Genomic DNA, 26369 nt, shown 5'->3' with positions numbered 1-26369 from the left:
TTTATGAAAAAATTAATATTATTTAAACATGACTCATATATTGGATGCAGCATCTTACAAACTAATTTGTTATGTTATAAAATACTCTATTTGATTTAAAATAGTGTTTGTTGAGGTTCTTATATATTCTTCTCACGAGTTTCTCGAGAGTTCTCAACTCTTTACGAACACATGGTAAATTCAGTAATTAAAAAAATCAATTGTAGTAACGATTCAAAAGCGCTTAGTTAAGCCTAATTGAATAAAGATTATTTGACTTTCACAAGGTAAAGAATTTTTGTGCCCATAAACCCGACGGGGGTTTTTTTTGTAATCGAATATATTGAAAAAAATATTTAGATATTGTATTTTGGTTTCAGCTGAGTACGTAATTCTCTAAATAAAAAAAAAAACAAACCACTGTTGATTGTCACTGTCGTCTGACAGCCTTGCCTAACCTAAAAATTATTTATATTGTATTTACTATGTTTATGTTTTCTTGTTATAAAAAACTTCTGTTTATTTTGTGTGTAAATTGGTAAAATCTCTAATTATGAATGTTAGATATATGATTCTATCGGCATTGACTGCATATCGGACCTTAATATATTTGCTATTTTAGAAATATCAGCCTATGTTCCTTATATTTTGCAAAATATAACTCTAATTACTAAAGAATACTGAAAATACTGCAGAAGCACACAATAATTGAAATAAAACAAACACACAAAAAATATTTCAGCCCTAATTAACTGTGATAAAGCATATAGACGATGAATTTAAAATATTATATCTAAGAAATGGGTTGGACCCACTTCTATCATGTCTTTTCTTTCCAATATATTGTTAAGCTATCATTTATTATGGCCATGGTTATATTTGCTCAATGTGCAGCTGATGGTACTATCTTATGTAACTCCTCAACAACGAATAATGTGCAATATGACTTTAAGTCAAATATTATTTCAAGTGAATATATAATAACTTATAAGGGTTATTTTACTAAGAAATCCAGAGAAAGTTATGTAGCTGCTGCATTAAATAACGCTGGAGTAAGTAATATTGCTTAAACATAATTTCTTAGTTAAAACTTTTTATACTGTTTCATCATAATATTTGGTAGAAGTCAAAATGATTTATTCATTTAGGTGCAATATTAAACTTATGTATATATACTTATATTACTTACACTATATGTTACATACAGCACATTACATAAGCAACTATGACATTCATAATGTTAACATGAGGAACAAACAAAAACTTGTTATGCCTACTACTTGATTAAGTCTTTTACTGGGCGATGTATATGCTCCCACAATATGATCCCCGAAAATGTACAGAACAAATGTGTTGCGAAATTTAAAAGAATTGTTAAAAAACATTTGTGTGGGAAAGGTTAAAAGCATAAACAATTTTCTAAATGACACCACAGACTGGGAACTAAGCAAACACCCTCAGGGTCTTTAATTATAAATGCTTACTGTACAATGTCACATTGTTATCCATATTTTTATACTAAAAAAAAGCCTGCTGAGTTTCTAGCGCCTGTTCTTCTCAGGTCTGAGGCAGTCTATTTTGAATAGTCAGGTGGTGGTTTTTGACTATTTTGAATAAAATTATTTGAATTTTAATTTGCAATTTATTCAAGTAAGTTCTAACCAACAGAGATTCAAATCAAACAGTTAAAATATTTGATTTCAGACTTTAATTTTGTTATAAAAATTTAATATCATTGAAACATAATTTGAAGATCATTTATATCATTACATAAATATTGTAGCAAGCCAAATGATCAACATTTAAAAATAAACAATATTAATAAGCAGGTCGGTTTCACATTTCTTCATGTCTCCTTTTTTAGGTTTTAGTCAGATTATACATAATATAGAAAAATTAAAAGTAACACTGAACACTATTATAAGTATATCAGTATGTTGCTTAAAGAAACCCTTTATTCATTATCATTACTGTAACTCAAAAATATTCATCAATACCATACAAATACTTGGGTAAATTGTGGTGGATCTGCTGCAAAAGCCACAATAGAAAAGAACTAACTGCCTTATGACATAGCCTTTATATTTAAATAGAATTTCAGTAAGAATCACATACTTCATGTAATTCCTTGAGTGTACTATTTCGAAAAGCTCTTTGAAAACTGTTCAATTTTGGCTATACCAAGATTAATCGTCACAGTTTTGCTTGCAGTGACAATCCCCATATACTAGAAACTCAACTATGGTAAATTATATTGGGCTTTGATAAACTAGCATGGTCCTAATATTTTGAGAACTGGCGGTTCATGATTTCTGTGAGCTGATGTTATACAAATAGGCCTGTAGTTGAATGAATCTTACTAAAATGTTTGAAGTTGTTATGTTTTCAATCTTAGGTGAATAATTGGACAATATTGCAGCGTGAGAACCCTGCAAAAGAATATCCAAGTGATTTCGATGTTATATTCTTGAATACTGATGCAAGAGAAGCACTAGGAGCATTGCGTGATCACCCTGCTGTGCGTCGAGTGACTGTGCAAAGACAAGTTCAGCGTACTATTAAATATATACCTGAGGTAAATTGATATTTTCTATGAATTTTTCCCTCAAGAGCAAGAACCTTAACTAGGAACTAGAAGATCCAGGCTTTGTTAGATTTACAAATGAATTTTTCTTTGGTATATAACACTAGAAATAAGGGTTTGCTTGTAACTAATTTTAGTAGGCTTCATAAGATACATAATAGCTTTTATAAGAAAATCTGTTCTGCTGGCACTATTCAGGCATTATCTATAAATAAATTTAAATGTTTTACTAAGAAATGGCTCTGTCGTAAATCCTACTACTCCATAGCTGAATCCGACATCCTGGGACTACATTATGATTATTTCATTGTAATAGCAATGACAGTACAATATTGTATATTTTATTTAAAAGAATGCTGGGAGAGTTTCTTGCAACGCTTCTTCTCTCAGAGCGCCATTTGTTGCTTAAGCGGTAGTAGTGTCTAGTATATAGAAATGACACCAAAGAAGATTTCTAAAGGAATCAATTTTGAGAAAATAAATGCCTTTTATGAGGTGTGGGTTCTAAACAGGCATTCTTTTTGTTACTATAGGATGATTGTGATTCTTCAGACTGTCTATATAACGGTTGGAGGAACTATCATCACCGAGCAAGAGCATTACATTCATTGAGAAAGTTAAGGGAGGTGAGTAATAAACAATTGTTGTCATAACATTGCACAGAATATAATAATATTTAAATATTAATATGTTATGTTTTTAAAGCGATAGGTGACTTCAAGGAATAATACACAAATAAAATTTGAGTATTAATCCTAGAAGTGAGGCTATTGCTCAGTTGGTTAGAGGTCCACATCATTCATTTTTTTTTCAAATTTTATTTGTATATTTAAATATGTAATAATAAGTATTAGTTATTTATTCAAACAAAACAAATCTGCTGACTATATTTACAATACTATGACTACATAAAAATAAAACTATCATTACGTGGAAGCATACAAATAATACTGGCAGCATTTCTGTGTTGGATAGCTAGGCTGATCCGTTGCCCGAAATAGCGCTTGGGTTTCCAGTATCTTTATTGAGGCGCGAAGATAGTACTTTGTACATTCTCCGCGCTCCAGTCGAGTTAGTAGGTCTTTTTTTGACTGATGATTATGCGTTTACAACATGGTCCCAGAATTGTTAAAAAACGTTTGTGTGGTAAAGGTTATTATAACGTAAATGATTTTCAATTATACAACAGACTTAGGAATGGAGCGACCGCCCTCAGGCTATTAAATGAAAAGGCTTTGTAATTATATTTTTAATGAAAAAAAAGAGACACAAGTGTGTCGAGACCAAATGGCACAAAGATGTAGGACTTACTGAGACCGATATATTTCCGAATCTTGCTGTCTTCGGCAGTCGAAGCAGCAGCCCCAGCACCAACTGACTTAACTTGGACATGAGAAGGAGCCAGAGTGTCGACGCAAGTCGCGTCCCACACCAGCGCCCTTCCTCGTGCCATTCTTTCCATTCGCCTCATTCCATCAGGACGCTTAATATCGCGGCGGGTAAAATCCATTTGGCTCTAAAACAGCTGGTATATAAAACAGCTTTTATATTAAGAGCGGTAAATGCCCTTCGTATACTTCATTAATGCTGGCGTGACGACTGATACGGCCTGCCGATTTTAGGCAGGATAACCCGTGACGCCCAAGAGCATCTACCTGAACGCCCCATGACAGTAATAATTAAATTTAAATTAAGTTTTTTTATATTAAATGATATTTCATTGCCAATTGGCTGTCATATTAACAAAAAAGTTATGTCGTAAATCAAAAATAAAAATTAAATTGTACTTTTGATGTTCTAAGTAATAAAGTTATTACAGAATGAAAGCTTCTCATCTCGGAAGCTGCTGAGAACAGTACCTCGTCAGATTACTTCAGTATTGAAGGCAGATGTTCTCTGGTCACTCGGAGTTACAGGTATACAATCTTATGCTTTATTACAATATAGTAAAGCATGTTTAATATATTATTATATAATGTTTATAGGTTTCTAACTAAAACTCAGAGATAATAACAAGTACTTATGACGCTTCATAACCGGAAATACTATATGGATATGGTATGTTCGTTTATAATGCTTTATAAACAAATTATGGAATGAAGTACATACATATTACAGAGGAATGTATTGTGAAAGTAAGACTGTATTTCCTCCTCGAACTTTAAGAAAACTTATTATTCGGTTTTCAGTTTTGTTCAACTTCAACCACCATATTGCGGTTTATAGTTATAGAAGTTCATTTTAATTTGCGTCGTCTTAACATATATTATGCGTTTGTGGCGCAACCTAACCGCTTTCTACCTCGGTGGCTTCGGTTCAAAACTCGCCTGTACATTTGTCTTTTCGGTTTTCGAATTCACATAATGTGCGTTTTTTCGACGCTATATAAGTTTGGCAATGCTGTTATGATTCCTCTAGGTCTACAGGATATGAGCTGCGGTGATCACTTAACATCAGTGTAGCAAGCGTCGATGGCGCAATTGGTCGAACCGTTGACTCTTACCACGAAGCTCCCGCTTCGATCCTCGCCCCCCACGTTCTGCTGTGTTTTCGGTTTTCGAATTCATACGCACCTACGTTAATTAAACGCTTTATGAGGCCAACGCTCTTGTGATTCCTCTGTAACAAGATCACATACCATCAGGTGGCCCGTATGTTACGCTCGTTTGCAGGACAAATATCAATCTTCCATTAAAAATGGGTGACCCTTACGCCCCTTATCGCCCTTATCGCCCTCATAGGTCCTAAAAATGTTCGTTATGGTAATACACTATTTTGTTTCTCTTTGAGGATTATTAACGTATTTAAAATTGCTGTATTATTTCAGGAGAAGGGATAAGAGTAGCGGTATTTGATACGGGGCTATCTCGAGATCATTCGCATTTTGGCCGGATTCGGGAACGCACGGATTGGACTGGTGAAAAGACTTTGGACGATGCCTTGGGGCATGGCACTTTCGTTGCTGGTGTCATTGCTTCCCGTGCAGACTGTCTGGGCTTCGCACCCGATTCTGACTTGTACATATTCCGAGTATTTACTGATAATCAGGTTTGTTATATGTTTTTTTAATTATCTAGATGCATGGCATTATATACAGTGCGGTTCTAGTTAATTTAAGAAAAGATAATCATACATGCAAATTAAAGTCAAATGGTACTTTTAAAAATACCTGACTCAGTGACAATATAATTGCCTACCAATGGAATGTACAAATATTCTGATAAAATTACGTAATAATTTGTAACGTTATTTTCTACCATTTGTCTCGTCCTATAAAATGACACAAAATTTCTTACAAATGCGATGCGAAGATCATCTTAAATGCGAAATAAAATCAACAGGTATTTACAAAAATACCTGAATCAGTGACAATATAATTGCCTACCAATGGAATGTACAAATATTCTGATAAAATTAATAATAATTTGTAACGTTATTTTCTAGCACTTGTCTTTTTCTATAAAATGACACAAAATTTCTTACAAATGCGATGCGAAGATCATCTTAAATGCGAAATAAAATCAACTGGTATTTTCAAAAATACCTGAATCAGTGACAATGTAATTGCCTACCAATGGAATGTACAAATATTCTGATAAAATTACGTAATAATTTGTAGCATTACTTTCTACCATTTGTCTTTTCCTATAAAATGATACAAATTTCTTACAAATACGATGCGAAAAAGTACTTGTTACTCTTAAGCTGAGTATATACTTTTATGCCATAGAACTTACGCTGGGATCATACTTAGACTTTACTTACGTAAAACTTAGCTGAAAGTGATAAAACTCGAACTTGACTTTTGCATTGGGCTGTCTTACCTCAAGCTCAGCATAATTTCAGGTGTGAAATGACTATAAAAACGAAATTAAAGATTATGCTAAGATTACACTCAGCTAAGTTTTAGGTAATTAAAGTCTGAGCAAAGTTTAAGTGCGCTCTATAGATCTCAGCCTTAGAGAACATTAGAGACTTCCTACTTGATCAATAAAGTGAATTTCTAAAAGATCTTCCTCATACGCGAGTGTGATTTATGTACCTACATTTTGCGTTCGGCTATTATTTATTTTCGTCTAGAACATAGCGGTGCCTTTTCTCCCGTTAAGTGTGCAAGCACTTTTTGTGTAATGAGGTAATTGTGTTGCTTATTTCGTCAGTTTTTTAGGTATGCGCCTATCGCATGCAGTTTGTCTTTCCTTTGCGCTTATAGCCAATATAGACGCGGAGCTTGTACCTATCTGCGGGTGCAGAGCTGAACAATGACATCGATTAGTCTTAGAGCATGCGAAATTGCAAGCGATATACGTTTCCTTGCCTCAAAAATTCGCCAGTGGAAGACGCATATTGGAACAGTACGAGCAATGGTGTTGACTTATTGCACAAACTAACTTTAGCAATAACAAACATGTTAAAGTACCGGTTAAGATAAAAATAATTTGCACAATTTGAAAATTTTTGGATGATGTCATGACTTTTAGTGTTAACAGTCACCGTCCAGTCTTCGTTTAAGCTATTGTTAATGTTAATAGCGACCTGTCAAAAGTTTCAGATAAATATTTGATATTTCACATTTTAATTTTAAATATACCAAGGAATACGATAGTGCAACACATGCGACAGTCTATGTAAAAGTCATCGTTACTGTTAATGTTAAATTTGACTAAAACCTTAACTATAACTGCTAATATGATGCAACCCAGCCTTAGCTATTTACGGTTAATTCATAGCTATTGTTAAACCAAGACGTTTCTATTATAGCGAATAATTGTATTTTTATCACCTGATTATAATTTTGTAGGTTTCATACACATCATGGTTTTTGGATGCATTTAACTACGCCATAATGAAAAAAATCGATGTTCTGAACCTTAGCATCGGTGGGCCAGACTTTATGGATCATCCATTTGTGGATAAAGTATGGGAACTTACGGCAAATAAAGTGAGTTTACAGTATGGCTTGATTAAAAAAAAATTTGCTGCTATAAATCTTATAAGTATTTTTCTTTGTATCATAAATTGAATGTTGTACATTTATTAAAATTATTCCGAATAATTTTCCAGGTAATAATGGTCTCTGCGATTGGAAACGACGGTCCACTTTACGGGACGCTCAATAATCCAGCGGATCAGATGGACGTTATCGGTGTGGGGGGCATAGGGTTTGATGATCGTATTGCTAAATTTTCTTCAAGGGGTATGACGACGTGGGAATTGCCTAACGTAAGAATTATTCTTAACTTTCTAAGCAGTACTTACCATTTTATGAAAGTTCAAACGTTATACGCTGAAAAATTACAAATACCCACGGATTCAGATATGTGTCTTTCATTCTGATTACTGACACACCAGAAAATAATTACTCTCACGTTCGGCTCTTAACACCACAAAATAAACCATCCTCACTCACATTTGTAATCCTCACCTTGGATGTGTGACCTCCACCTTGAGTGATCTATACAATACAAAATAAATATTCTCACCATTAGGATATGTGGACTTGATCCGGTGTGTTCTGCACATCACAAAATAAACCATCCTCACTCACATTTGTAAGTGTGGCGTTCTGTTCTAAGCACCATAAAATAAAGTATCCTTACCTTGGATGTGTGACCTCCACCTTGAGTGATCTATATAACATAATATAAATTATTCTCTGCAATTGGATGTGTTTGTTACATCATCGGTAGTGTTACTAATATCCTTACCATCTGCATGTCTGACCTATCATTGGTAGCTCACTACAGACCACTAAATAAATTATCATCACGTCACAATTTGAATGTGTAGCCTTATCCGGAGTGCACTACACATCACAAAATAATATAAAATATCCCCACCGTTTGTAAGTGTGGTCTTCATCCGAACTACTCTAAACACCATAAAATAAGTTATCCTTACCGTATGGATGTGTGACGTTCACTTGGAGTGACCTATACAACATAATATAAATTATTCTCACCATTTGGATGTGTGTGTAACATTATCCGTAGTGTTACAACAGATCACAAACCTAACCTCACCATCTGTATATGTTATCTATTGTGACTATGTTTGTTGCAAACTACTTTGGAATTTAATAATATAAATCGTGTATTTTTTCACAGGGCTACGGGCGTATGAAGCCAGATATAGTAACCTATGGGAGTGCGGTTCGCGGATCGAGTATCAATGGTGGCTGTCGTTCACTAAGCGGTAACTTGTCTCTACTCTCTACCTTCCTAGTCTTAATATATAAAAATTATGTGACACTTTGTTTGTCCGCGTTAGACTCCTAAACTGATGAACGGATTTTAATGGGGATTAATTCGTCGAATGCAGTTTAGTCCAACTTGAGAGATAGGATTCGGAGTCTTCGTACTCGCTTCGTGTGCTCAACGTTCTTGACTGTCACGAATGATCACGAAGTCACCAATACATCATAGAACAAGAAGAAAACCATGGGAAATATTGCTATAGCCATAAGGAAGTACTGACAACGACATTTACAACACAAAAAATATTATACATAACCTAAGCGTGAATGGAATAAATTTAATAATAATAACAAAATAATGGGAATAATTATACAGAATTCTTGAAAAACCCAAAAATTCTGAGCGGTTCTCAGACAATTGCACTCGTCATCTTGAGACATAAGATGTTAAGTCTTATTTGCCCAGTAATTCTTCGGCGCCCTTCGAATCAAAACACAATAATGTTTAAGGAGCATTTTTATGAAAAAGCAGGAGAATCGAGGGTACGGGTTAACTGTCGTTAAGTGATCACCGTCGCCCACACTGTCTTGCAACACCAGTGGAATTTACACGATACTTAAACCAGAAAACCAATTTATAAAAAAGATTCTGTCTGTTTATATTGTAAGAAATGACTCATTTAATAACTTTAACAAATTGAGACAACAAATTCATGGTCTCTTTTAACTATACAGGTATGCCTATATGTCTTTTGCATTAACAAACAGGTATGCCTGTATGTCTTCTGCTTTAACAATACAGGTATGCCTGTATGTCTCCTGCTTTAACTATACAGGTTTGCCTGTATGTCTCCTGCTTTAACAATACAGGTATGCCTGTATGTCTTCTGCTTTAACAATACAGGTATGCCTGTATGTCTTCTGCTTTAACTATACAGGTATGCCTGTATGTCTTCTGCTTTAACTATACAGGTATATCTGCATGTCTTCTGCTTTAACTATACAGGTATGCCTGTATGTCTTCTGCTTTAACAATACAGGTATGCCTGTATGTCTTCTGCTTTAACTATATACGTATGCCTGTATGTCTTCTGCTTTAACTATACAGGTATGCCTGTATGTCTTCTGCTTTAACTATACAGGTATGCCTGTATGTCTTTTGCTTTAACTATACAGGTATGCCTGTATGTCTTCTGCTTTAACTATACAGGTATGCCTGTGTGTCTTCTGCTTTAACTATACAGGTATATCTGTATGTCTTCTGCTTTAACTATACAGGTATGCCTGCATGTCTTCTGATTTAATAACTATAAAGGTGTGCCTGTATGCCTTTTGCATTAACTATACCTGTATAAGCAGCATACATACAGGCAATGTATGCTGCTTTAACTATACAGGTATGCTTGTATGTATGCTTGAAATGACGGTCCTCTTATAATTTTTTTTGCGTTAACCCCTGTTGTAACTGACGCGTAGCTTTGTTCAGCTTTGCTATGTTATGGTATAAGGGGGTCCTATTTTCTAAATTAAACCAATAAGTTGGATCCTTTTTTCGTGCAGTGTTGGCCAGTTACTGGTCCGGGCAACCTCGTATTTACTAACGTTTTTGCCCGTTGGTTGGCTACCATTGCACATTTGAGTATTACGTGAGTGACGGTTTCGTCCTCAGCCAGACAACCGCTGCACTTAGAGTTGTCCGTTACGCCGATTGTGAAAAGATGCTTATTTAGTGACTAGCAATGCCCCACGATCTCACTCTCGTAGATACCGATTTCGTTGTAGTGGAAAGTCTACTAAATCGGACTATAGATTTTTGTTAACATAAAAGTTTTGTTTTACTTAGTTTTATTAATTTTTAATTACTTCCTTTCAGATTATTAGATACACACTTACATTCATAATCGTACATATATATATCCGTTCCGATTTCCCCCCACCCCCGCAGCGTCACCCGCTACGCTGCGCGGGGCTACACCCACACCGCATTATTTTATTATTGCATTATTTTCTTTAGATTGACATTTTTAAGTTCTTTATATCATTTGAATGGAATTTCCGATTTTAAAAAGTATTTACAAGTTTTGAAACGGGTTTTAATTAAATATAATTTAACGGATTTATAAGGATTTATACAGAGGTAAGAATAATATCGTTTAAATATTGCCAGCACACAAGCAATGTAAAAAAACAGTTATAGTAGCATAACTAGTAGCTGGACATATGGTTTCGCAGACTTTTTTGTTGATATTGCTACTTTCTATAATGCTGTAGAACATATTTTTGTGCTAACATCAATAGTTTCCCCAGCGCACGCGATGATAGATTTTTTATGACTAATGTTTTCACACCTTGGGTTATGTTATTGCATTTTTATTATCCCCATCCACTATCCCTATTTTTTTTAATTAAATATTGCCTATGTCACTCAGTGAAGATGCAGAGAGATATTTTGAAATTGGTCCTGTAGTTTTTGTTTGAAAACATTACAAACATACATACAAAAACACAAATGTTTCCTCCTTTAGATGTCGTGTTTGTTTCGGCTGATAAGGAATTTTTTTTAACTTGAGTATATTCACATTCTTGATTAAATCACAAGTGTAAGACGTAGCTTCACACGCACACTAAAGTAATAAACCTGGCCTGTTTCCATCAGTTGTCTAAGAGCAAGAGGCTGTAACTAAACGTATAAATTATCTTACAGGTACGTCAGTGGCATCGCCTGTAGTTGCGGGTGCGATTGCGCTGTTGGCAAGTGGGGTTCCGCGCCAGAACTTAACACCAGCTTCGGTCAAACAAGCGCTGTGTGTAACTGCCAGACGTTTGCAAGGACCGAATATGTTCGAGCAAGGACACGGGAAATTAGACCTTATCAGCGCGTATCAGGTGTGTTTTTTGCCCTAGAGCTTAACTACCCCAGGAGTTTTGGTTATATTTCAGTCTAATAAAAATTAACTCAAGCGAGCTTCCTTTAAATACACATTTGGCCTTTTTATTTATAATACAATTATTACAACTCACAGTTTTATTACAAATCTTTAACCACAATCAAAAATAATAATACAATTTCCCCAAATTTTCTTAGAAATAACACTTTTTGCCGAACAATGAATTCTACATTCTCACAATATCTCCACTTTCGATATATACTATATATTAATTATAGAGCCCCCTGAAAAAAAATAAATGGGAGTGCCTTAGCCAGCCATCAAGAGTTGGCGCATTTAACCAGGATTCAAAAGGGTAAAATTACAACACTTGTTGGGTTAATATTTAAAAAAAAAATGGGAAAAAATAAAAAAACTTGAAGTAATCCAATGTTATGCGAATGCAGTTTACTGAGCTTAAATGGTTTGTATTCGCATAAACTCTTTGGTCGTCCTTTATTTTACTGCATAATGATGAGACATATGGATTGTGGTATAATTTTTATTTTATTAACTGTTGTTAATATTATTATTTTTAATTGTGATTAAAGATACGTTATTTCAGGATAAGGTGACACGTTTTAAATTGGAAAAAATAAAAAAAAAACATTAAGAACAATAACCAAAAAATGGTTAAAAAATGGAGAATGTCTCATTTTATTGCTTAGTGCCCATAAGTTCTAAAAAGCATGTTATGGATTTTTTCTTATTTTTCTGATGATGATGATTACCTTCTAGCCTATCATCCTGTTTCGGCTTGACGTTGAAGTTTGGGACACCTGTATAGATACGATATTTCTACTTTATAAACATTGCTGCATGTATTTATTATTATCAATTTTGTATTTTAAATTAAATCTTAATTAAATTATAATAAGGGTTCAAAAATATATTTATAAATTTAGCCAAACGTAAAAGTATACTGAGAACGAGTGGTTCCTCTTAATAATGAATTTCTTTATGCATCAACTGTGGTTAATACAATAACAAATAATTGTAATACCATAAAATTGATTATATTCAGTATTTCTTTATATCTAGCAATACCTAGGTACATACATATCTACCTACTGATTTGTTTTTTTTTTGTTTTGGTTAGGAAAGCAAAGGCGCGTTAGCCCGATCAATTTTATGTATTGTATTCGTTATCTTTTAAGTGGATGCATTATGATTCTCTGATATGAACCCAAAGTTAACATTGGGCGGTAATAAGTACAGATAACGCGCGAGTTGAATGCAGAGTTCAGTAATGCGATAGTGATGTGACCTAATTATAATTCATTACCATTATCAGGAGTGTGTCGATAAATTTAAACAATGCTTTAAGTTTACCATTTTACACTAGGTTAAAATAATGCTATTATTATTTTATTAATTTTATCATCATTTTAATAATAATATCTGATAATTAAATCTCAAATTTTTTGTCCTGCCTTTTTTTAATACTCATGTCTAAAACATTTACGCCATTCTCGTGCTCGGCGATGAATTAAATCTCGTTTTTTTTTGGAACGGATTCTGTTGGAATTTAATTAGTCATTATTATAATCTTAACAATATCACTATTAATGCAATAATACGGAAAGCGTACGATAACGGTAACGTCAATGAAGGCACAACACTACAAATGCAGGCGCGCGAGTTGAGTTGAGCGGAGAGCGGGGGGAGATACTTCCGCTGTTTACCCCGGGCCCGACTGCATTCAACTCGCTCGCTATCTATAGGTGTTTGTGCTTTTTTGGAAGTTTCCTTGTTGTATCAACATGCGAAACAACACACATAAAGCTCATTTCCACACTTTGATTTCACGTGGAATAGCGCTTCTTAAAACCACACTGTTTGTGCCGTGTGGTGCGAATCTTGATCTTCAGAACGCTCTGTGATAAATACGATAGAATACAGATAGTGATGTGACGGCTGTACGGAACGCCAAGTGATCAAATTGGTAAGAACTTATCCCCGAAAATTTAAGCAACTCTGCGTTGTATGTGGTCATAAAATGTATGAAAATGAAATCATGGATGCGCAATGAATTGGCGGCGCGACCAGCTCGGACGCGTCATGAGTCTGGTGTCTGTATGGTGACTAGTTTGGTAGCTTATGGTCTAGTTAGGTAGCGTCATTGGTTGCGCCACCGTGGTGGTGAAATCCCGGTGAAATATAACCCTAAATAATAAATTTACTCAATAATCAAAATTTTTGGTAATAATAATCCTAGTATTTTTCTTTGAAACACTTTTTAAAGGATTAAAACGCGTGTAACTGTAACTGCGTTTTTACATTAGGTTTTGAGTAACATTTTACGTTACGCAAAAAAGAATTTTAAAAAACCCGACGTTTCGTGAACTTTCCAGAGCACCTTTTCAGAGAGACTGCGGTTGACGCTGTCATAAATTTTGCCAAAAACATCTATCTACAGGAAACACCACCTCCGAGGCAACAAATAGTAATGAAAATTAATAAAAATAAAATAATATGACAACTAAGTGTGACAAATACTATCTCGACTCCTGTGAATCCTCCTGAAAACGATTGTTAAATAAACTAATAGTTAAAATGTAACTTTTACGAAAAAACTAAAGTAAAAACACAGTTACAATTACACGCGTTTAAATCCATTGAAAAGTCACTTGCTTAAAATTTATTAATCCTGATAAAATTGAGAGTATTTCATGTTAAAATGTTTGTTTTATCGACAGTTTCTGAGAGATTACGAGCCACAAGTCACCCTGAGCCCGCCCTACATCGATCTAACCGAATGCCAGTACATGTGGCCGTATTGTACTCAGCCGCTTTACTACAGCGCACAACCCACTATCGCAAACGTTACTATTATAAATGGCCTAGGAGTAGCTGGAAATGTGGTAAGTGTTAGCAAAAGTATGCTTGTAGCCTTAGATAATTTATACGCCTAGATAGAGCCTCTTGGTGCTAGACCACCTATGAAAGCCAGATTTATTACTTTAGTATGCGTGACAAGCTACGTCTTACAGTCGCGGTTTGTATGTCACTTTATGTTAGTGTGCGTGCATTGCTCAAAATAGAGGCTAACTGTCCACCTCAATTTTTCTACGTTTTCACAGCTGTCACAGTCTATCTTAGACGTATAAATTTTTATTTATAATAATCAAATTTTCATGTTTAAATACACGTTATTTAACTAAATTATGCGGTATAATAATATTTTTGACCGACGTCAAAAAAGGAGGAGGTTCTCAATTCGTCGGTATGTTTTTTTTTATGTTTGTTACCTCAAAACTTTCAACTGGGTGAACCGATTTTGATAATTCTTTTTTATTTCAAAGCTGGTGCTTCCCGTGTGGTCCCATTGTATTTTGGTCCAGATCTGACAGTGGCATCCATGAGAAAACCATAAGAGTCTTAAATTTGCGATACATACGTATATCAAAGTGGATGATAAATTTACGAATAACTCAATATCGCGCCAACCGATTTCGATTATTCTTTTTTTATTGGAATGGATATACTTCAAAGATAGTTTGGTGAGAGTTTGGTTAGGTTCTCATTACGGAATCCATGACAAAGTAACGGAACTCTTCAATTCTTAGGAAAGGCAAATTAACGATACTCGGCCTTCTATTTATACACATATTTAGACAAATTGTTAGTAAAGGGTACTTCAAATTCAGTAATATTCAAAAAATAAAAAATAAATTAACAAAAAACAACCGAATTGGAAAACACTATTCCAAAACAATCGATATAATATGCACTAAAAAGTATATAATTGCGTATTTTTATACAATCTAATTAATTAATCTAATTCTAATTACGAATATTGTAATTTTTGGGAGTCGGTGTCATCCAAGATAGGTTTGTAACTACATACATAGTTATGGGTGAGATGTGCTTGAGTTGTGAGGAGGCGAGAGGCTAGAGCGGGTCGCGGCCAATCGTAACTAGAATTAGATTAATTAATTATATTGTATAAAAATACGTAATTATTTATATACTTTTTAGTGCTTATAACTCCTTGCATACTTACTTACATAAGTACACATCCACTTTTTTTTTCAGAAAAGCGTAACCTGGCACCCACACCTTCCGAACGGGTTGATCCTCTCAGTATCTGCCACTCATATTGACGTGATATGGCCCTATTCTGGCTGGATGGCACTCAGCTTCAGTGTTCAAGAAACTGGAGCTGACTTTGACGGCGTTGTTGAAGTAAGTTATTTTTAACGAAAATTTATATATGATCACTACTCCATGTTTTTTCATTCCTCATCATTCATCCTCAGAAATCATTGATAATTAATATTATTAACAATCTGTTATTTATAAAGTGGTATCACTCACTTCTGGGTTTAATTATTATATAAATTATATTTGTAACCAAAATTTATGAACAATGCGGAACTCGAACCCGCGACCTCTCGGGTCAACTCTAACATGAGAGTTGAACCAGACATACAAAAACTTACGATCCATGCGTCGCTTGTATCAGTGTTGGTAAGAGAGTTCGGACGGAAACCGAGAGGTCGCGGGTTCCTATTAATCCTAGAAGTGAGGGTTATCACTTTTAAAAACATAAAAATTATTATTTTTTGGTTAATCACTTTTCGACAAATTCAAATATTTTTATTAATAAATAGGATGTGACATCACGTATTGAAAGTCAAAAACTACCACACATTCCAAAACGAATGCCTCAAACCTGAGAAGAATGGGCGCAACAAACTCAGCGGGCTTTTTTTTTTCATCGACAAAAAAAAAATAACTTTGTTATATCGACAAATATTCAACATACTGGTGGGAGTTTATTTATCAAACAACCCGAATCGACTCGTTTTACAAATAAATAAATATTAACGCGTTGAACGAGACCATTGTTCTTTTTAAATATTTTTCGACGATCGATAAAGTTATTAGAAATACTAAACATTTTAACCAGCCTTGCAACTGGTTAAAATGTTTCATATATTTTAAATATGTGTGTTAAGAATTTAGGTTAATTAACTTTGTTTTTAATTTATCCAGGGCCACGTCAATATCACAGTTGAGAGTTTCGACGAAAGTTTTCAACAGAAGACAAGAAACACAAGCCTTATGTTACCCATACGGTGAGTGTTCCAATTGTTAATGTTGCGATTCTGAAGGTGCGTACAAAATTAGGCGTGGCAAAGTACAGGCGCGCGCGTGTTTCTATCGCGCAGTTGGGACGCTCATATAGTTTTGGTGAATTCACGAAATTGGCTTGCGCGGCGAATACGTACAAATGGACAGTTAACAATTTCAATACTCGAAAAAGATTGTGCAGGATTGTATGGAAGTCTCCAGGTGCTACAAATTTTAAAAGTTATTGCTCATGGTGTACAAGAATGAACTGGCCTGTCTAGTGGGTCGAACAAGGGCTCGCGCGGATGTTGCATGAAATTTATACGCAGCCTAACACTCTCTTATTAATAGGCACGCAGTTCCGGAAATACCTCCTTAATATAAAACATAATGTCCCTGAGACATGCGAACAAATACGAGAATGATCTAGAAATTTCACGAAACAGAGAGTAACAGAATTTCAACTTTGTGTTATTTGTAATAGGGACGAATTTCACGGTTGTATTATACTTCAACCGTAAAATTCGTTCGAGTTGTGAGTTGTGATGCGCTACGGTTTTAATTGGTCAACCGCTAGGCGCATGAAATTGATGAAATCGTTTCAAAATAAGTTTTGATTTTTACGTTTACACTGTGTAGTTTCTTGGGTTTGGTTGTATGTTACTCGTTCATTTTATAATATTTCCCTTATTTATTAAAGCATCACAAATATTTATTACACCTTCACTAACTTTATCTATTTTTATTTTATCTTTTGTTTCGAAATAGTTGGTTAGATAAAATCGTGAATTCTGTAACAATTATATTATGTGGATGTTGGGGTGTGGTTTTAGGCGATTGTTTCGCAGTGTGCGTTTAGGTATACAGTTGTTGTAGTAGTTACGTATCTATACTTTCATAGTAAAGTCTCGGTTGAATTTGCACTTTACTCAACTACAGCGTATATGATTGCAATTGCATAGCGTTGTAACGTAATGGGAAATTAAACAAATATTTAGGCTCACATTAGTGAGTACACGAAAAGATTTTCACGTATGTTAATCATTTATAAGGCCGTTTACTGATTTTTATTTAATAATTTGGAAATACTTCTATTGCTGTTACCTATACATAATTATGTTCATGCCTTTACTTTTAAGTTTTTTTTTGGAGGGTGAAATTTATTGATACTTCTATTTTTACTGAATTTTTAAGGCCTTTAGACTATGGTAAAAGAAAGTAAATAGAAAATATCTAGTCTAGTCTATTTCCTATATGGTAACTTTAGTTTTTGTCCTCAATTATAAAATATGTGTGTACTAATGTACGCACGAACGAATATATTCTTCAATTTAAGCGTAATAGGACAAAAATTGTTAAAAAAATTTCCTCGTTCTATTTTACGTTTGTAGAAACAACAATATTGTAATAAAGAAGATATTAAATACAACCAATTAAAATCTTATTTTGACACTTTATTCAGTTAAATAACGTATTAATTAATATAATTAAATTATTTTTTACATTTAGAGAGATTTTTTTAAACTTATATATATATTGAAACGATATATTGAAATTCTTATCCATTGGTTGCGGCTCAGTAAACATATGAGCTATAAGAGGCTTGGTAGTTAAAGTTTGATACAAATGGTTTAGTTGACCAGCTAACGTCACGGTGTCGAATTTGCGTGTAGGTGTGCGCGCACTTCGTTACAATTAACTGTAATATTTTTTCCCTAACGCGCCCAAGGAAGTATAGCTTCAAAAAGGGTACAGAAAGAATTCAATTACTACTTGATAAGTTTCCAGATCTAGGTATGCTCACTCATCACATTCTTCTTTCACAACAGAGCTCGAGTAATACCTGTCCCAGTAAGATCTAGGCGGTTGATTTGGGACCAATTCCACAGTCTACGATATCCCGGTGGCTATTTCCCGAGGGACGACTTGCGTGCCAAACACGATCCGTTAGATTGGCACGCTGACCATATACATACAAACTTCCGTGATATGTACCGTAGATTGAGAGAGCACGGATATTACGTTGAAGTATTGGGTAAGTTATTATTTCAATACGAAACGAAGAAACATTGTCTCTGTAGCTTTACAGGGCGGGAAAGACCATGTTTTTTCGCGCACTACGAGCAGAAATCTGCAGTATGAGACGGGACGTTATCGCGAAGCCACTCCACTCACCCTGATGAAGGACCTCCGAATGGTCTCAACAAATGGTACCCGACCTGATACACCGATAATAAATAAAGTTACAACCAAATTGTGGAATGAGTTTCCGTGTTCAGTGTTTCCAGGGCGATAGAACGCGAGTTCCTTTAATAAAAAGCATTATTTATAAAAATAAGGGACGGGACGAGCAGGACGTTCAGCTGATGGTAATTGATACGCCTTGACCATTAATATGCAGTGCCGCTCTACATTTGCGCTCGTCACTTTGAGTCATTAGATGTTAAGACTTATTTGCCCAGTAATTTCACGGTGCCCTTCAGACGAAACAATATTTTTAACACATTACTGCTTCTCGGCAGAAATAGGCGCCGTTGTGGTACCCATAATCTAGGCGGCATCCTGTGCAAAGGAGCTTCCCACTGGTAAAAATCTAAAACACTTACCTAAAAGGCCGACAACCAGAGGTTTTGCTAAAGAGATGGGGAGGTGATAAACGCTTGACTTAATATTATTTGAAGATTATGACTTCAACATATTGTATTCTGTACATTAGGTTCACCAGTAACCTGCATAAACACGTCCCTCTACGGAGCGCTATTACTGGTCGATCCCGAGGACGAATATTTTCCAGAAGAAATGGCAGCTCTAAAGAAGGCAGTTGACTCTGGGTTGTCGCTTATTGTTTTCGCTGATTGGTACAACGCATCCCTACTTCGTCATGTCAAGTTCTACGACGAAAATACAAGGCAATGGTATGAGATTTTTTTTTATATAAGAGGGGGGAAAAGAGGAAAGAAGCTAACGTGATGGCGAGTAGTGATGCAACCGTCCATGGATATCAGCAACACCAGGTGTCCAGAGATGCGTTACCGGCCTTTTAGGTGGGAGTATGCTCTTTTCTTGAAGGTAAGTAGGTTATAATTGATTCCAAAAATTAGCTGTACGAGGCAAGAAATTTCTTGTAAAGTTCTAAGTTCGGAGTTGCAAAAAAGTGTGGCTATCAGGTGTACTCTTGCTTGTCCCGTAACATTATCTCATCATCATCATCATCATCATCATCAGCCGGAAGACGTCCACTGCTGGACAAAGGCCTCACCCAAAGATCTCCACGACCATTGGTCCTGCGCTGCCTTCATCCAATATACTCCGACGATCTTTACCAGATCATCGGCCCATCTTGCGGGGGCCCTACCAACAATTCCGGTAGGTGGTCGCCATTCGATAACTTTACTTAGTTATCGGACATCTGTCCGTCGAACGATCTCGCAGGGAAACTCCGAACATAGCCCTCTACATTGCCCGCTTCGCGACCACATCTACTTACCTTAAGTCATCACATCATAACTTTATCTGATTACCAATAAACAGTCATCACAATCATCAGATCATCCTAACCATCTGAATGTACAAAATATACCAAATTGAACCATTACATATTGTCTATAGGTGGATACCCGAGACAGGAGGTGCCAACGTGCCTGCGTTGAATGACCTGCTAAGCATGTTTCAGGTAAAATATTAATATAAATACAACAACGCTATGTATAGTTGAAATAAAATCGGTTTATCTAATTTCTAAACGAATATTGTAGGACTGAGAGGATATTTCGTTTGTTTGTTAAAAGGCTACGAGAAAAGTTTGTCTCAATAGTATTTATGCAGGGTATAAAAGTGTGACCGATCGATTATTCTGTAACTATTACAGATTTCAAATAACTTTAAACTGATATCGAAAGAACGTCATCAGTATAGTGACATCAATAACTATTTGAAAAACAAACGAGAAGTATTATTAATTATGATATAATACATTGATATTGAAAAAATACTTGAATAACCTTGGTACTATGCAAAAACCTATCAAAGAATTTATTTTAATTATAATTATATACAGGTGAGACCGTTGGGCACCTCTGTTGTCGATAAATATGACATTCGAAATCTCAAAAATTATAATAACCCCTATCAATATCGTACTTCATTTAGGCAATGGCCAAAAATTACCCTTAATAAAATAATTTACCTTGTGATTGGTTTAAAAATGATTGTCTATGGTATTGTATTGAAATCTAAAAATGACAGGGTTTTGTAATACGTTTATAGGTGGCGTTGGGTGACCGCGTATTTGAAGGCACGTTCAAATTAGGCGGGCATTCGATGTACTACGCGAGCGGCACTCACATACACAGCTTCCCAGAACACGGCGTTCTAGTGACTGCTAAACTACAAGATCAGGGACATCAAGTTAGTTTTCATTATTACATACATTACTTAGTAAATTTATATCTCTTATATTATACAACTAGTTTTTTTTTTGGTTATTTTCGGCGAACTCCCTCACTTCTGGGATTGATTGTACAAATTTAATGCGTACAAATGTTACAAATATTAGCGGAGCGCTGAAAAATTATTGTTTTTTTTTAGTAAATTCCAACAATAAATCATGACAGTCATGATGGGAAGTATGACTACTTGTTTTATGAAAATAAGGGACGATACGAGCAGGACGTTCAGCGTAATTGATACGCCCTGCGCATTACAATGCAGTGCCGCTCAGGACTCTTGAAAAACCCAAAAACTCTGAGCGGCACTACAATTGCGCTCGTCATCTTGAGAAATAAGATGTAAAGTTGCCCAGTAATTTCACTAGCTGCGGCGCCCTTCACACCGAAACACAGTAATGTTTACACATTACTGCTTCACACTAGAAATAGGCGCTACATGACTACTGACGACAGGCCCATGGACAACCGCAACACCGGGCGTCAAGATATGCGATGCCGGCCTTTTGCTCGTTGCATGCGTCCTAGTTTTAGTTATATTTATGGGATAGTTAATATCTTTGGATCGAGTCGTCCACTGAGCACGATCGAATTCGAGCAACCCCGTGTTGCTCCCGGTCAAATGGATGGAGCTGATGCTGCTGTGCGCCAGAACAGAGATAAGAGGAAAAGTTCATATATTTGACTGGACCTGCACCTTATACTGTCCTAAGCATGTGGGAAGTTTTGAAGTATTATCAAGTTTAGTTGGTGACTCCCGGTTTCGTAAGCTAATTTAAACTGGACTTTAAAATGATTCTCTCATATGACCTTAAATAAGGTAGAGGCATTATTATCGTTATTTTGTATTACATGTCTGATGAACTATTTAATATATCTATTTGTTTTGAGATTGTACTCCAGTGGCTTAAACGATTTTGTGGTTTTGGGGAGCCCTTAAAAAACTAAAATTAAAAATATCATATTAAATGTTGGTCTGCCTCATCGCCCACCAATAGTTGAGGCGAGCAGACTTTACAAGCACGAAGCGTTAACATAAAATAAAGTGCGCCCCCTAGGTAGTTATATCATCAGAAATATATCGAGGGTATAAAAGTGTCCATGTTTTTTGCTATTGAATATTTAATAATGTTTTCTAGATAATGTCAGGAGAAAAGCCAAGTAGTGGCGCCGGCTCTGGGAGTGTCGAAATAGTGGATGTGCCGATTCTGGGTCTCTTGCAAACAGACGGAGAAGCTAGAGACTATACAAACGATACCTTGGAACACCCTAAGGTGAGATTATTTTACAGAAGAGAGGACAAAAAACCATACGGAGTTTTTGAAGGTATCCATGTCGTATTGTCCCGGAAACACAGAGAATATATACGTCGCTGTATAATTGTAAAAAATCAAAAACGCTGAACAAGTAGGACAGAGTATTTAAAAAATTGTTTAAAATAGGCAACTGATGCGGGCTCTTTAAAATCGGCTATTTGAGTGCGCTTGGTGAGTGCGAACAATGACGTCATAGTCCATGACAACAAACATATGGAGATAATTGAAATTCGTTCGACTGATGGCGACGCTATTCGAATATTTGAATTTCCTAGAAATTATTTCACTTTTATAAAATGAATGTCTTGCTCAAAAAAGTCATCGTGACACCTTGAAATATTTTGGCTTCAAGATAATGAGACGAATGTAAAATTTCGGGAAGAGGATAATTGTGGGTCTTAGTAATTATCATAGTGATACACTGTTTGATAATTATTTTCCATTTTATCGTAAATATTACATAGATTTATTCAGACTCGGACCTTTCATTTTCGATAAATGATACAAGAGGCTAATGGTAACTGTAGTATGAAATAAATACTTTGGTCTTTTAATATGGTCAAAATATCTTTAGAATACTGCGTCAATAACTGTTTCATCTTTTTGATGATACAGTGCGAAGTTAAATTTGGCGTCTAAAAACTCAACCAACGTAATCGCTGTATCCGATGCAAAATTTACATTAAAATGTAACCCACTAACGTATTTTAATAAAAAACATTAGGTACCGCAAATTATTAAGTTCGCAATACAAATAATTTAGTCAATGACATATTTTCATTACATAGGTATTCATACAATGAGCGGGTGCGGGTGCTTAATATTATGACAACTGATACATACAGGGATCTTATGAATGTTCCGAGATGCTGCAGCGCATCAGGCCTGACTTCTTCGCTGTAATAAAAACAATAATCGCTTTGACGTCGATTGCGCAGCTCAAATAATAAAATCCTCTCGGCTATATATGACGATATCAGGAGCCCTATACGAGTACATAAATGATGGATATCTGTTCACATGGTGAATAACAAAAAATAAATTGGACTTGTAATGAATATTATGAATTTTTATATTTTGGACACCACCCCCCTAAATAGTGAAACCATCACTTAAAAAATACCTAGTTTTTTTTTAAGTTTATTTTTAATAAGAATAAGGAATAAATGTTATGTATGGGAAGTAATTGGCCTGAAATAAAAGAATATTATTATTAAAGCAACGTTTGCCGGGTCAGCACTTGTATAAAAATTTTAAGATGTGCATTGTGCATGAACCTCTAAACAGCATATGAATTCCTGATACATGTTGCTAGGGTGATACATGATTTCAACCGCTATGAAAGACATTACTATCACCGCTACCATATGTGTTCTCCGGGTGTCTATGTAGTAATACTTCGTGTGCATGACGTCAGAATATATTAAGGTATACTCGCGTCACACATAAGACAATCTCTTCTTCAACTATGATCGCCTGGTACCAAACACTGTATAATGCTTCCTCTCTCATTCTCTCGCCGGCTGAATCCTAAACATTTACCTGTGTGTGTCTCTATCGTCTCGCTTTTTCGTTTCATCGAGTTTCAAATCACAACTATTCTAAAGAAGTTTCACTTCAATAAAACATTACAAGTATTAGCCCCTTGGTTTATTCTTTGCTTTGATGAACCATCCACTCAATTGATTCACAAACAAAAATGTTACTATCATGGTATAATAATATGGTGATTATACAAGAAAAGGGATATATCGCGGGAGCTTGCTTGCTCTGATGTATCACAACATATTATAAAACAATGTCCTCCACCGCGTCTGTTCGCGATAAATTAAAAAAGTTACTGCACCGATTTTCATGCTGTTATTTACCAACGGATAGCGTGTTTAGTATATAATTTGTCAAGTTTTTGTATAGATTAACGATATTTGTTGGAGATGTCCGATAAAAAAGTCACCTGGGAGCTTTCTACGAAAATGCTTAGGCCCTTTGAGACATAATAAAATAATGTATGGTTGAATTAGGCAGAGTTTTCGTTCCACGAAATAAAGTGTTAATTTGAATGAATGTTTTAATGTTATCTGTATAAGTTCGCTCGGACATTTTTTGACGACCTTTTAATAGGCGATTGGGAATCTAGTTCTTTATAGTACTTCAATAATATAAATATATTTCGTGTACAATTTGGTCATTATTCGATTGTGGAGTAATAAGTAGTAAGTTGGGGTTGTTTCATTGATATCCTTGTTATTTCTAGGGGGGCCGATTAGTAGTTTACGGTGACTCGTCATGTTTGGAGAGCGGAACAGCGAAGCCCTGCCATTGGCTGTTATTGGCCGCGTTACAGTACGCGCTGGTCGGACATTTGCCGTCGTCGTTGAAGGAAGCGGCGGCCTCGAAGCAACATCGCGACGTACATATTATACCATCAGGTATGGTTCTGTCCTTAGATCATTAATACCAGTGGGAGGCTCCTTTGCACAGGATGCCGGCTAGACTATGGGTACAACAACGGCGCCTATTTCTGCCGTGAAGCAGTAATGTAAACTGTGGCACTGCTGCTTGCAGTACACTGGGGAGAATCATAATCATATCATATCAGCCGGAAGACGTCCACTGCTGGACAAAAGCACCCCTCAAAGATCTTCACGAAGATCGGTCTTTCACTACCCTCATCTAACGTATTCCGGCAATCTTGACCAGATCATCCGTACATCTTGTGGGGGCCTACCAACACTGCGTCTTCCGGTACGTGGTCGCCATTCGAGGACTTTACACTAAGTACCCTACCCACTGCCACTTCACTATCGCAACCATCTGGGCTATTTCGGTGACCTTAGTTCCCCTACGGATCTCCTCATTTCTGATTCGATCTCGCATAGAATTTCCAAGCAAGCCCTCTCCATTCCTCTCTGAGCGACCATGACCTTTTACATCAGGCCTATACTTAGCGACTTCATCTGCGTATCGTTAGCCATCACTGACAACAAACACTGGTTGAATACTTACAATATATTCAATATTCAAAGGCGTGACCTTTTGTATTGCGGATGTCTAAGAGCGCCTGTCTTTGAATTCTCAATCAATCAGACTACTGCCCCGTTTGCGCCGTCTTAAATCTTTTCCTTCTGCATATATAACAAACACAGCATCTACGATACAATATAGCATCAATACAATATAGTATTTAAGACAATAGTTGTTTAAGAAGAGTGAAAAAACGCAACCGGTGTGGGTGCAAGCCTTGAATGACGACACGAGAGTTTTTAACCTCTTCGCATACATTTTTTTTTTACAACTAGGTAATTTTTGAATGAAACATAATTAAAGAAACAAAACCACAAATTTCAAGTTGCCGATTAAAAGGACGGGAAATGTATTTTGATCATAATTATCTGGTCAGAGGTTTTATTTTTACTTCAAAGATTGGCAAAGGTAGTTGCATACAGCCAACGCGGGAAGTGTGAAAATTACATAATATAACTATCATCAGCTTGGCAAATTATTAAAAAAAAAGATTTTCTTAATTTGACATTAAAATGTTTAGTCTAATGATTTAAAAATGGAAATATTATGCTGTTATATGATAATATGTATTACATATTACCTAATATTTCTATGAACCTACCATACCTAACCTAAATATAAAACTTTCTTAGGCCATAGAATATAGACTTTTACAAACATTAAATAAAATATGTACTAATATTAGTGATCGTGGCCGTCACGCTAATCGACACCTCATATTTTTATTCTGTACCTGAAATGAAAGATTAAATAAATTTCAATATATAATTTCAACTTTTATACAAGTTTTCTCTCCAGTTGTGTAATATAATGTAATGA

The 26369-nt window shown here is 35.4% G+C and overlaps 1 protein-coding gene across 2 annotated transcripts in view; it reads left to right on the top strand.

Annotated features, from left to right (window-relative positions):
- Window positions 1-482: 482 nt before the first annotated feature.
- Window positions 483-26369, top strand: part of LOC126978930 (membrane-bound transcription factor site-1 protease) — a 29817-nt gene continuing 3930 nt past the window's right edge. The window contains exons 1-18 of one of the 2 annotated variants that reach the window (XM_050828058.1): window positions 483-1031; window positions 2399-2554; window positions 3097-3189; window positions 4383-4479; window positions 5391-5611; window positions 7365-7505; window positions 7628-7786; window positions 8671-8758; window positions 11464-11645; window positions 14386-14550; window positions 15725-15874; window positions 16688-16770; window positions 18595-18800; window positions 19482-19680; window positions 20375-20438; window positions 21032-21172; window positions 22350-22484; window positions 24781-24955. In XM_050828058.1, coding sequence (XP_050684015.1) covers window positions 780-1031; window positions 2399-2554; window positions 3097-3189; window positions 4383-4479; window positions 5391-5611; window positions 7365-7505; window positions 7628-7786; window positions 8671-8758; window positions 11464-11645; window positions 14386-14550; window positions 15725-15874; window positions 16688-16770; window positions 18595-18800; window positions 19482-19680; window positions 20375-20438; window positions 21032-21172; window positions 22350-22484; window positions 24781-24955 — 2707 coding nt within the window. In that variant the 5' untranslated portion in view covers window positions 483-779. Of the gene's footprint in view, window positions 1032-2374; window positions 2555-3096; window positions 3190-4382; window positions 4480-5390; window positions 5612-7364; window positions 7506-7627; window positions 7787-8670; window positions 8759-11463; window positions 11646-14385; window positions 14551-15724; window positions 15875-16687; window positions 16771-18594; window positions 18801-19481; window positions 19681-20374; window positions 20439-21031; window positions 21173-22349; window positions 22485-24780; window positions 24956-26369 lie in introns of both variants that reach the window. The other variant, XM_050828057.1, reaches the window with a different exon arrangement.

The sequence above is a fragment of the Leptidea sinapis genome, chromosome Z (genome assembly GCF_905404315.1).
Source record: "Leptidea sinapis chromosome Z, ilLepSina1.1, whole genome shotgun sequence".
Taxonomy (NCBI): domain Eukaryota; kingdom Metazoa; phylum Arthropoda; class Insecta; order Lepidoptera; family Pieridae; genus Leptidea; species Leptidea sinapis.
This window is presented reverse-complemented; position numbering and strand designations above follow the sequence as displayed.